General features: G+C 41.9%; 1 protein-coding gene across 1 annotated transcript in view; it reads left to right on the forward strand.

Moving 5' to 3' along the window:
- Positions 1-14,093, forward strand: part of EVC (EvC ciliary complex subunit 1) — a gene marked incomplete at its 3' end in the record, with an annotated part of 75,399 nt that overhangs the window by 17,452 nt on the left and 43,854 nt on the right. The window contains 2 exon segments of the mRNA XM_045166265.1: positions 8,252-8,350; positions 11,280-11,417. Coding sequence (XP_045022200.1) covers positions 8,252-8,350; positions 11,280-11,417 — 237 coding nt within the window.

Below are 14,093 nucleotides of genomic sequence, written 5' to 3' on the forward strand. Positions count from 1 at the left end.
GGTCCTGCTTGGGGGCAGGTGGCCCTGGCGATTCTTTCCAAGGCTCTGCTCCCTGGGGGTGATTGTTTCTGTGCTCAGAGCACCATCGGGCTGGTGAGTGACATGGTCCTGGCCAGCCTCACCCCTGGAGCAGTCAGCGAATGCCCACCAGGAAGCAGCCTGTTGTCGTGGACAGAGCATTCACCATCACTCATCTGCCCATCTTACCTGCAGGTAGCCTCCCTACCCTTCTGAGCAGTGCCTGCCTTTATGGAGCCTACTGTTCAGGGGAGAGATGGCAATCAAAAGACTGCACAAAATGCACAGGGGCAAAAAATATGACAAAGCAAATAAATGATGGATTACCATGAGAGTGTATAAGAGATGACCTGAGGGTGTGTAGGCTTTGAGGAAGTGATCAGACTTCCATGGGGGGAGACACTTCAACTGGAACTGGGAAAGTTCCAAGAGCACCAGAAATAAGAACTTCCAGATGTTCAAGGTGGTTTTAGAAAAGGCAGAGGAACCAGAGATCAAATCGCCAACATTCTTTGGGTCGTTGAAAAAGCAAGAGAGTTCTAGAAAAACATCTACTTCTGCTTTATTGACTATGCCAAAGCCTTTGACCGTGTGGATCACAACAAACTGTGGAAATTCTTCAAGACATGGGAATACCGGACCACCTTACCTGACTCCTGAGAAATCTGTATGCAGATCAAGAAGCAACAGTTAGAACTGGACATGGAACAACAGACTGGTTCCAAATTGGGAAAGGAGTACATCAAGGCTGTATATTGTCACCCTGCTTATTTAACTTATATGCAGAGTACATCATGAGAAATACTGGGTTAGATGAAGCACAAGCTGGAATCAAGATTGCTGGGAGAAATATCAATAACCTCAGATATGCAGATGATAGCACCCTTATGGCAGAAAGTGAAGAGGAACTAAAGAGCCTGTTGATGAAAATGAAATGGGAGAGTGAAAAAGCTGGCTTAAAACTCAACATTCAAAAATGAAGATTGTGGTATCTGATGCCATCACTTCATGGCAAATAGATGGGGAAACAATGGAAACAGTGATAGACTATATTTGGGTGGCTCCAAAATGACTGCAGATGGTGACTGCAGCCATGAAATTAAAAGACACTTGCTCCTTGGAAGGAAAGCTATGACCAACCTAGACAGCATATTGAAAAGCAGAGACATTACTTTGCCAACAAAGGTCCGTCTAGTCAAGGCTATGGTTTTTCCAGTGGTCATGTATGGATGTGAGAGTTGGACCATAAAGAAAGCTGAGTGCTGAAGAATTGATGCTTTTAAACTGTGGTGTTGGAGAAGACTCTTGACAGTCCCTTGGACTGCAAGGAGATCAAACCAGTCAATCGTAAAAGAAATCAGTCCTGAATATTCATCGGAAGGACTGATCCTGAAACTGAAGCTCCAGTACTTTGGCCACCTGATGCGAAGAATGGACTCATTGGAAAAGACCCTGATGCTGGAAAAGATTGAAAGCTGGAGGAGAAGGGGATGACAGAGGATGAGATGGTTGGATGGCATCACTAACTCGATGCACATGAGTTTGAGCAAGCTCAGGGAGTTGGTGATTGACAGGGAAGTCAGTGATTGACAGGGAAGTCTGGCATGCTGCAGTCCATGGGGTCACAAAAATTCAGACATGACTGAGCGACTGAACTGAAGAGTCAGAAACTTGGGTTCTAATTCACCCTTTGACACTTATCAGATGTGTTACTGTGGGTAAGTTACTTCCCCTCTCTGGGCCACTTTAGGATAAGTGTGAAAATAATATACTTCCAGCTCTTACTCTATGGAATTATGGAGTTAAGTTGTCCCACTTTGAAAAGTCTCTGTGGATACATATATCTATGGCTGATTCATGTTGGTGTTTGGCAGAAGCCAGCACAATATTGTAAAGTAATTATCCTCCAGTTAAAAATAAAAGAAAATTAAAAAAACACACAGAAAAGAAAAGTCTCTGTGGGCAAAGCTCTGGACTCTTTGGGGATGTGTAACCAGCATCATTAGAGCACTGTTTAAGAAGCACTGATACTCTGCTAGACTAAACACTTTAAATATCTGATCTCATGGAAACCTCATTGCTGTTTTACTCATGAAGAACCTGAGGCTCATAAATGTCAATCAGTTGCCCAAGATCACATAGCTGGTAAATGGCAGAGTCAGAACCCGAATGAGGTTTGTCTGAGTACAAAGGCTGTGTATCCTCAGAGCCCAGAACAATACCCTGCACAGAGTAGGTGCTCAGTAGAAATGTGTCTGGCTGAAATCAACATCATGCTGGGAGAAGTGCTTTCTAAGCCTGGCCTTTCATTCTCTGCAAGGCGTGTCTTCAGGTGTGAGGACCTAGAGAAACACAGGGAGGAGGAGAGAGCCATGTTATGCAAAGACTTCAAATTTTGTTCCTCTGGTAGAGATTTGTTATCACAAATTAGATTTCAGAAGTGACTCAGACCAGAAGCTTAGAGCTCCCTGGCAGCCCTTGAGGAAGACAGGGTGCTGGACTTGTCTAGGAGTTTTTAAGAGCATCTTTAAGAGCAGAATGGCAGAGACAAAAATAGATTAGGGTCTGTGGGAAGGGGGTGGCTACTGTCAGATGAGCAGTAGGACCGGGGGTTTCTCCTGGTGCTGGAAGATTCTCTAACTTGTTTGTGGCAGTGGTTATAGGAATCTATTGTTGTTCAGTCACTAAATCGTGGCAGACACTTTTGCGACCCCATGGACTGTAGCTTACCAAGCTCCTCTGTTCATGGGATTTCCCAGGCAAGAATACTGGAGTAGGTTGCCATTTCCTTCTCCAGGGAATCTTCCCAACCCAGGGACTGAAACCAGGTATTGGCAAGTAGATTCTTTACCACTGAGCCATCTGGGAAGCGCATAGGAATACATGAGGTAAAATTGTGTAAAACCACAAACACACATACACACATAAATGAGAGCCTGCAAAAATGAATAAAAAATGAGTAAGGTCAGTTAACTGTACTGGACCTATGTCGATTTCCAGGTTTGATATGATATTAATGCCACAATGATGTAAAATAGCAGACCTGGGGGTAACGCACACAGAACTCTACTGTTCTTGCACCTTCCTCTAAGTCCATAATTATTCTAAATTGAAAAAGTTTTTAAAATTTAAGGAAATGGGACAAAACCAATAAACATTACTGTTTCGGTTTGGGGTCAAAAAGAAAATAGATTTGAGATGGTCATCCTGAGAAAAGAATGTTACTTTACATAGCCTTAGACTTCAGTGGGTAAAAAGCCAGGCCAACTTGTATCTTCTTAGAGCTTATTAGTATTGGCAAGCATAATGAGGCCACAAAAGAAGTCCCAATAAATTTAAGGTCAAAATCATATCAAGCATCTTTTCTAACCACAGTGGTACGAAACCAGAAATCAGTTACAGGCATACGTTGGAGATATTGTGGGTTTGGTTTCAAATGACTGCGGTAAAGTGAATATCATAGTACAGTGAGTCTCATGAGTTTTTGGTTTCCCAGTGCATATGAAAGTTATAGTCACACTATACTGTTGTCTATTAAGTGTGCAATGCATATCTAAAAGAACAATATGCATATCTTAATTTTAAAATAGTTTGTTATTTGAAAATGCTGACCATCATCTATGCATTCAGCAAATTGTAACCTTTTTGCTGGTGGAGGATTTGAAATATTGCAAGACTTACCAAAATGTGACAGAGAGCCACAAAGTGAGGTAATGCTGCTGGAAAAGTGATGATGAAATACTTGCTCAACACATGGTTGGTACAAACCTTCGATCTATAAAAATGAAATGTCTGCAAAGTGCAGTTAAATCAGAGTTCAATAACACTAGGGATACCTGTACAGGAAGAAAACTGGAAAAATCACAAATACGTGAATATTAAATAATGTGCTACTGAACAACCAATGAATCAATGGAGAAATCAAAGGAGAAATTGAAAAATATTTTGAGACAAATAAAAGTGGAAATAAAACTTACCAAAATCTGTGGAATGCAGCATAATCAGTTCCTAGGGGGAAATTCATAGCCATCCAGGCTTACCTCAGAAAATAAGAAAAATCTCAGATGAACAATCTAACTTTACACCTGTAGGAAGTAGAAGAAGAAAAAGAGAAGCCCAGAGTTAGTAGAAGGAAGGAAAATAACAAAGTTCACAGTGGAAATAAATGAAATAGAGACTAAAAAAGTAAGCATTGAAAAGATCAACAAAGCAATGTCTGGTTCTTTTAAAAGATAAACAAAATTGACAAATCTCCTGACCAAAAAAGAAGGATCAATGGCTTCACTGGTAAATTCTACCAAACACTTAAAGAAGATTTAATACCTACCCTTCTCAAACTCTTCCAAAATACTGAAGAGGATGGAATACTTCCAAACTCATTTCACTAGGCCAGCATTTCCCTGATACCAAAACCAGATAGACGCCTGGAAAAAAAAAATACAGACCACCATCTCAGGTAAAAACAGATGCAAAAATTCTCAACAGAATATTAGCAAATCAAATTTAGCAGCAGATTGAAAGGGTTATAGTTTCCCTGGTGGCTCAGATGGTAAAGAATCTGCGTGCAGTGCAGGAGACCCAGGTTCAAACCTTGGATCAGGAATATCCCCTGGAAAAGGGAATGGCTACCCACTCCAGTATTCTTGCTTAGAGAATTCCATGGACAGAGAAGCCTGGCTGGCCCCAGTCCCTGGAGTCACAAAGAATCAGACAGGACTGAGCAACTAACACTTTTACTTTTTAACACCATAATTAAGTGGGATTTAGTCCAGAAATGCAAGGAAGCTTCAACATCCACAAATAAATCAACATGATACACCACATTAACAAAATGAAGGATAAAGATCAGATGATCATCTCAAAGCAGAAAAAGCACTTAACAAAATTCAACATGTATTTATGATAAAATCTCTCAACAAAGTAGGCATGGAGAGAATGTACCTTAATGTAATAAAGGCCATACATGACAAACCCACAACTAACATCATACTCAACAGTGAGAAGCTAAAAACTTTGCCTCTAAGATTGGGAACAATACACGTATGCCCACTCTTGCCACTTTTATCCACCATTGTACTGGAATTTCTAGGGAAGTTAGACAAAAAAAAGAAATAAACAGGATCCAAAATGGAAAGGAAGAAGTAAAGACTCTTTTCAAAAGACCTGATTTTATACATAGAAAAGACTTTACAGAAAACTATTAGAACTAATGAATTCCATGAAGTTGCAGGGTACAAAATCAACATACAAAAATCTGTTCTGTTTCTATACACGAAAAACAAACCAACAGGAAGAGAAGTTAAGAAAACAATCCCATTTACAATTGCATCAAAAAGAATAAGATACCAAGGAATAAATTTAACCGAGGAGGTGAAAGTCCTATATACTGAAAACTTAAGACTTTGATGAAAGAAATCAAGGCAGACACAAATAAATGGAAAGATATTCCATGCTCATGTATTGAAAGAATTACTATTGTTAAAATATCTGTATTACTGAAAGCAATCTACAGATTCAGTGCAGTCCCTATCAAAATCTGAATGGTATTTTTCAAATAGAACAACAACAAAAATCCCAAAATTTGTATGGACACATGAGACCCCCAAATAGCCAAAGCAATCTTCAGAAAGAACAAAGCTGGTTATGTCAATTACTTCTCAAAAAATAAAAGATGCCTTGCTTCATAAATATGTCTAACTGACCTTTGACAGAGGTGTAAGGCAGTTCAGTGGAGGAATGTTAATCTTTTCAATGAATTAACGTGCAGTTGAGTATTCGTAAGTGAACCAAAATGAACCTCAAGCTAAACCTCATACCTCATGCAAAAATTAACTAAAAATGGCTCATGTACTTTAAAGTATAAAACTATAAATCTTTTTTTTTTTAAAAGGAGGAAGATCTTTGGGATCTAAGCAAAGGGTTCTTAGATTAACACTGATATTATGATCCATAAAAGGGAAAACTAATAAATTGAAACTCATCAAAATAAACTTCTGCTCTGCAAAATACCCTGTTGAGAGGATGAAAACACTGAGGCAATATTTTGCAAACCACATTCTAAAAAAGAACTAGCATTGGAGAAGGAAATGACAACCCACTCCAGTGTTCTTGCCTGGAGAATCCCAGGGATGGGGGAGCCTGATGGGCTGCCGTCTATAGGGTCGAACAGAGTCAGACACGACTGAAGCGACTTAACAGCAGCAGCAGCAGTACCTACAATATATAAGGAACTCTCAAGCCTCAATAGAAATAATAAAGAATCCAATTGGAACATAGGCAAAAGACATGAACAGATATTTCACCAAAAAGAATATACGGCTGACAAGTAAACACACACAGAAGCACATGAAAAGATGTTCAACATCATTAAGCCATTGTTGTTGTTCAGTCATTCAGTCGTGACCTACTCTTTGTGTCCCTGTGGTCTGCGGCACATCAAGCTTCCCTGTCCTTCACCATGACCCGAACCTTGCTCAAACTCATGTCCACTGAGTCAGTGATGTGATTCAACCATCTCATCCTCTGTCATTCCCTTAAGCCATTCAGTTCAGTTCAGTTCAGTTCAGTTCACTCAGTCGTGTCCGACTCTTTGCGACCCCATGAACTGCAGCACTCCCTGTCCATCACCAACTCCCGGAGTTCACTCAACTCATGTCCATTGAGTCGGTGATGCCATCCAGCCATCTCATCCTCTGTTGTCCCCTTCTTCTCCTGCCCCTAGTCCCTCCCAGCATCAGAGTCTTTTCCAACGAGTCAACTCTTCTCATGAGGTGGCCAAAGTATTGGAGTTTCAGCTTTAGCATCATCCTTCCAAAGAACACCCAGGACTGAGCTCCTTTAGGATGGACTGGTTGGATCTCCTTGCAGTCCAAGGGACTAGAAAGAGTCTTTTCCAACATCACAGTTCAAAAGCATCAATTCTTCGACACTCAGCTTTCTTCAGTCCAACTCTCACATCCATATGTGGCTACTGGAAAGACCATAGCCTTGACTAGACGGACCTTTGTTGGCAAAGTAATGTCTCTGCTTTTCAATATGCTATCTAGGTTGATCATAACTTTCCTTCCAAGGAGTGTCTTTTAATTTCATGGCTGCAGTCACCATCTGCAGTGATTTTGGAGCCCAAAAAAATAATGTCTGACACTGTTTCCACTGTTTCCCCATCTATTTCCCATGAAGTGATGGGACCAGATGCCATGATCTTCGTTTTCTGAATGTTGAGCTTTAAGTCAACTTTTTCACTCTCCTCTTTCACTTTCATCAAGAGGCTTTTTAGTTCCTCTTCACTTTCTGCCATAAGGGTGGTATCATCTGCATATCTGAGGTTATTGATATTTCTCCCAGCAATCTTGATTCCAGCTTGTGCTTCCTCCAGCCCAGCGTTTCTCATTATGTACTCTGCATATAAGTTAAATAAGCAGGGTGACAATAGGGAAATGCAAATTAAAACCACATGAGATATGACTACATACCTATCAAGATGGCTAAAATAAAAACAGCAGCAACACCAAATGCTTGTGAGGATGTGATGAAACTGGATCACTAATACATTGCTGGTAGGACTATAAAAGCCCACTCCAGAAAATAGGCAGTTTCTCATAAAATTGAACATGCAGTTACCAGAAGAACCAGCAACTGTACTCTTGGACATTCATCCCAGAAAAACTTATGTTCACTCAAAAATCTCTATGTGAATGTTCATAGCAGCTTTATTCAGAATAACCCCAGACGGGAAAGACTTAGATGTCCTTCATCAGGTGAATGATTAAACAAACTGTGAAGACAGCACCCTTGGACTTGCCAAGGTGTCCCTGCCTATGGAGGGCCCTTCTTGATTTAAAAGACACCTCCATCCATTGAGACAGGGGGCTGCAGTGGACGACTTTACACATCTTAATTTCTTACAAGTGTTCTTCTGATTGTTTCCACAGAGAAGCAACTCCCCCTTTGCCTTGACTGTTTTCTTCACTCATGGAAATGGGGAAAGTGGGGGGTTTCCCAAAGAGTAGGCTCCTTATAAATATGTGCAGGAGAGATGAGGCATTTTTCTTTAGAAGCTTCATGAAAACACAGTTCATTATAGACCACTGTCATGGTTTTAAATCTGATGGTCTTTTCCTAGAGCAAAAATTATGGGGGAAGGGGAGAAAGAAGGTGGTAGGAGAAAAAGGAAGGAAGGGTGAAGATACCATTGCTTAAATATTTCTTATTTTGTTTCCCTTTTTGGCAATAGATGTTTATTCAAATTTTTAAAATGTGCCTCCTTGACCTTCTCCCTAAAAAGAAGTCTGATGATGAATTATACCAGAAGATTCTTTCAAAGCAAGAAAATGTAAGTCTTCAACCTATATTGCAAAGTAACTTAAAAATAGTTTAAGATATATAAAACATAATGTCATAGGAAAGTATCTTTTATTTTATGTATAAAAATACTTTATTACAACATACAGTTTTCAACACAATATAATGGTATATAAAGCTATAGGTATAAACATAAAGATAACAATATATATTATTAAAATGTAGAAAAATATTGGAAGTAGGAAAAAAGAATGTCAGTCATATCCAGTACTCAAAGAGAACCACTATTGATGTTATTTTCTGTACAGTTTGGGGGAATTTTAAAATATATCCTTGGTTTATTAGTTACAACTCTTAACACCACTTTGCATTTTTCTCACCTTCTATACAACTTTTATGTTGTTTTATGCACAGCAAAATGAATCAGGGCAGTAGAGGTTGATACCATGGTCTGTCTTTCACAAACTCTCAGAATGCTAGGTTTTTCATTTGTGCCATGGGATAGTAATTCCTGTCCTCTGGGATTACAGAAAGGAGAAGAGAGTTGTGTATGAGACATGTAGCAATGTAGCAGCTCAGTTCAGTTCAGTCGCTCAGTCACGTCCGATTCTTTGTGACCCCACGGACTACAGCATGCCAGGCCTCCCTGTCCATCACCAACTCCTGGAGTTTACCCAAACTCATGCCCATTGAGTTGGTGATGCCATCCAACCATCTCATCCTCTGTCATCCCCTTCGCCTCCTGCCTTCAATCTTACCCAACATCAGGGTCTTTTCAAATGAGTCAGCTCTTCACATGAGGTGGCCAAAGTATTGGAGTTTCAGCTTCAACATCAGTCCTTCCAATGAACACTCAGTAGCAGCTAGACACTGATTATATGATCTCTGCCATCATGATCAATATCATTGCCATTATCGTTTTAATACCAACGCAGTCACCACCAGCAGCATCATTATCATCAATGTCACCATCACCACCACCATCTTTGTTGTCATAATCATTCTTATGATGACCATCACCACCGTTACCATTATCTTCATTGTCATTCTCATTATCATTGTCGGCACCACCACCGACACCATGCTTCTCCTTATTTCCAAAAGCACTACCAACATTTCATCATCACCACCACCGTGTTGACATCACTCCTATTACTCCCGTCGCCAGCATCATCTGCGTCATTATCGTCTTCATCACCGTGACCATCACCCCCTCCACCGTCATCCTCATCATCGTCACTTCATCTTTGTCATCAGCCTCACTGCCACCATCACCATTATCTTCATCACGGTCACCATTGTCATCCTTATCACCACCACCATGAGGTTCGGGAGACTGGGAAAGAATGTTTCTTCATTCCTCTGGATTCCATGTGGGAGGATCCATCGCTACCTCCCAAGGAAAAGGCAGACCGTCTTCATTTTTCTTGTCATCATCCTGGGTACCACCACTTTTGTGATCATCAGGCAGTGCACACAGGGCTTTACATGTATTATTTAATCTTCACAGCAGCCCTGTGAGTGGCCATCATTATTTTTGTTTACAGCTGAGGAAGTTGAGGTTCAATGAGTCTAAATGACTCTCCAACAACAAAAAATATTGATTATGTGGTGGTGCTTGCAGTTATATGAGTAATGAAACAATGTCGTATGTCATATAGCAAGAATAAGAGCTTTGGTGTCTGCAGGTCTGGGATCAAATCTCACCTCTACCACTTACAGAGCATTTTCATTATTATAAGGGCTACTATTCACTGAATGTCATCTGTCTGAGGACTTTAAATGCATTCTTTCCTTTAATATTGACAGCAGCCTTAGAACCTCTGTATGAGGATGAGAAGTACCCAGAAATGGCAGCTGCTTTGGAGAGAAGCAGATAATGCATGCAGTTGAAAGAGTGGGTCTCTGGAGTCCATGGGCCTAAGGGACCTAACCTAGCATACCGCTTCCTACTGGGGAACTTTGGACAAGATATCTCAACTTCCCATAGATGAGTTTCCTCAGCTGGAAAGGAATCCTCATTTCTTTCTGGTAGAGTTACTGTGAGAATTAGAAGCCACACATGGCTTTCACTTGGACAATCAACAGCAGTTTTCCTAATGAACATGAACCCACACCAGTGTTGATTTCATGTCAATGAACACAGGTCTGGAGAAAACAGAACTGCCACCCACACTCTATGTGGGGTTTTGAAAGACTCCATACATAGGCTTCTCCTTTTCCTTCTAAGATCTGATTTAATTAAGAGAGTGTTGGGGAGACATATATACAAATGTCAGCTTTATTACTGAGAGGAACCTGCTTGCAGGGTGTGACTTAGATATATAGCAATCATGGCTTCCTAACACTGAATCCGGGATTAGCTAAATTGCTTACCTAAATCACTTACTGGCAAAGCTGGGCCAACTCAGACCTCCCCACACACAAGAGGGACCCTTGCTCCCCAGCTCACTCTAGACTGAAGCCACACCAGGGTGGTGGCCTCCCCTGAATGGTCTGTCCCAAAGAGGATGAGGCTGGGCAAGCTAGGCGCTGTGCTCACTTCCTGCTTTTGAACCACCAATCAAATACATATCACTTCCTCTCTGGGGTGTACTAAGTAATCCTTCCCCATGGAAACCAGAGGAGTGGAGAGGAAATATTCCATCCCAACACTCCAGAGTACCATGACATGTTCCTGGAACTTCATCAAGATTGGAAGATACTTTTCATTGTTTTTTAAAGTATGGCCTATTTGGGGGAGGGTGAGGAAAATACAGAAGAAAATACATAATCCATTATTCCTGAGGCTGTACATTTAATGAGAAAAACAGATTTTTCTCATCAAATCTTCAGTAGGACAATACCCAGAGCATTAATTATCATAAGAAATTTTTTATGATAATATGGTAAAAAATTAAAAGCATTTCTTCTCTAGAATTTAAGATACATTTTCTTTGTCTTTTTCTTTTTTTCTCCAGGATTTGGAGGAATTAGAAAAGAGACTTCAGGTCAAGCTGTCAAACACAGAGATGTTGGGTGGCGGTGACTCTGAATACATCACCCTGGCAGATGTGGAAAAGAAGGAAAGAGAATATTCTGAGCAGCTAATAGCTAATGTATGTGGTGGATTTTCTTTCCCCTATAAAAAGCGTGGTTTCTGGGACAGTTCATTTGGCAAGATTAAAGAGCTGGTACCTAGAAGCATGTTTAATACTCAAATTCTCTGTTGTATTTGAGTATTAAATATACCCTGGAGCCAAGGATCCCGTTTCTGAAGTTAAGTGATAGAGAAGGTATAATTAAGGGGCCAAGATTTACTGAGGGAGTCTTTTTTTTTTTCCTTTAATGAATTCTCCTTGTTTAAATTTTAGATGGATCTTTTTATCATTCAAAGCAAATATCGCCCTAACCCCCTGTGACATTACTGCCCTATGGGTTAGAGCAGATGCCAGCTGCTAACTGCTCAAACTCCAGGCATCACTAATATAAGCATGTTTTAAATTCCAAAGAGGATGAATGGATGAATGGTTTAGTCACTAAGTCGTGTCCAACTCTTGCAATTCCATGGACTGTAGCCTGCCAGGGTCCTCTGTCCATGGGATTCTCCAGACATGAATACTGGAGTAGGTTGCCATTTCCTTCTCCAGGGGATCTTCCCAACCCAGGAATTGAACCCGGGTCTCCTGAATTGCAGGCAGATTCTTTATGGGTTGAGCTATGAGGATGGCTCAATCATCCTCAAGAGGATCAGTTCAGTTCAGTTCAGCCGCTCAGTCGTGTCTGACTCTTCACAACCCCATAAATCGCAGCATGCCAGACCTCCCTGTCCATCACCAACTCCTGGAGTTCACCCAGACTCACGTCCATCAAGTCAGTGATGCCATCCATCCATCTCATCCTCTGTTGTCCCCTTCTCCTCCTGCCCCCAATCCCTCCCAGCATCAGAGTCTTTAGGATGGCTTCCCTCAAATTCTCTTTTTCGCTTTGACATTCTACTACCCGCTGTTCACATATTCTGAATTAAACAAATATTTCCTTGGCCCCCCGGTGTTATGCTGGACACTAGAAATTCACAATGAACTTAGACCTGGCCCTTCTGGGAAGATGCTCAGGCCAGTCTGGAGTGGGTGGACCAATAGGTGAGCAGGTGAGGACTTTGTGGCTTACAGGGACCATGATAGATGGATATATGGGAAGAATGAGGTACAGTGGAGGGAGCAATTCATTTTACTCTCTAGAGTTAGGAAAGTCTGCATAGAAGAAAGGGCCATGATGAGGTTTTGGGGGAAGTGTGGATGGATGCTGTCCAGTGGGTGGGCAGAGAAGGGAGCCAGGGCAGGAAGCAGGCTGAGCAAGATAAAGCTAGAGGTCTTCCCTGAGGGCTTTCATCTCATGCCAAGGAGATGGGAGTCACTGAAGTGGCAGAGGGTGGCTTGGTTCTTTCTGTTTTGGAAGCACTGCCTAGGCTGCTGAACAGAGGGTCGTTAGGAGTTTGGGGGCTAATCCAGTAGGAATTTCATGAAAGCATTTTCAGTAGGGATGGAGAGGTAAGAAAAAGTGGGAGAGCTGAGAGGGTTGTGTCTTAGAGCGTCTGCTGCTAAGTCACTTCAGTCGTGTCTGACTCTGTGTGACCCCATAGACAGCAGCCCACCAGGCTCCCCTGTCCCTGGGATTCTCCAGGCAAGAACACTGGAGTGGGTTGCCATTTCCTTCTCCAATGCATGAAAGTGAAAAGTGAAAGTGAAGTCTCTCAGTCATGTCCGACCCTTAGCATGGACTGCAGCCTACCAGGCTCTTCCATCCATGGGATTTTCCAGGCAAGAGTACTGGAGTGGGGTGCCATTGCCTTCTCTGTGTAGAGTGTCAGGTCTATGGAAATAAAGACCCCAGAATGACAGCAAGTCGGGGGGAAAAATGCTGAGTGTGGCTTGATATCTTGAGTTGGAGATGCCTGGAGATGGAGTGTCTCCCCTGAGCTCAGGTGGGAGCACACAGAGAACAAGGATGTTTGAGATGAGATGGCTCAGGGAGGATGCTTAACCCAGATTCCAGAGGTCCGTGGTCTCCCCAGAGCAGTGGAACATCTTGTCCTTATCTGACCATTTCAAGCAGAGGATTGATAGTTCTCAGGAGATTCTCTAATGTATTGGCAGTATACAATAATGGAGATGCCCCTGGCCCAGGAGTACCAGGAAGCCTGGCATGCTGCAGTCCAGAGGGTCCAAAGAGTTGGATACGACTGAGCGGCTGGACAACAAAATTGGTATCATCCAATAACAGAGATGCCTGTGGTCCAGGAGTGCATGTAGAAGGGGTAGTAAAAAGCCTTATGCCAAATTTTGGATCCTGCAAGCATTGAAGGAGCAAGATTCAAGAAGAATCAAAACAAGAAGCAGAGTCTAGACCTTGAAGAACCAGGAGAAAATCATGTCTTGGATGCTAAGGGAATTATGAGTTTTTCAAAACAACAGAGTGGGCATCCTGGTTCTCTGAGATAGGAAGAGAAGAGGCAGAGCTGCTGGGACGTAGAACTCTGTTTCTGGATGTGCGGGAATTCACAGATGGTAGTCCACCTTCATCCTCTGTTGTAGATGCTTGGATGGCATCACTGACTCAATCAACGTGAGTTTGAGTAAACTGCGGGAGTTGGTGATGGACAGGGAGGCCAGATGTGCTGCAGTTCATGGGGTTGCAAAGAGTCGGACATGACTGAGTGACTGAACTGAACTGAGTCCACCTTCTGGGATAGCGGTTGGAAAGGAGGTCATCTGATGGGATGAGAAGGGCAAGAG

This window comes from Bubalus bubalis, chromosome 7 (genome assembly GCF_019923935.1).
Source record: "Bubalus bubalis isolate 160015118507 breed Murrah chromosome 7, NDDB_SH_1, whole genome shotgun sequence".
NCBI lineage: Eukaryota > Metazoa > Chordata > Mammalia > Artiodactyla > Bovidae > Bubalus > Bubalus bubalis.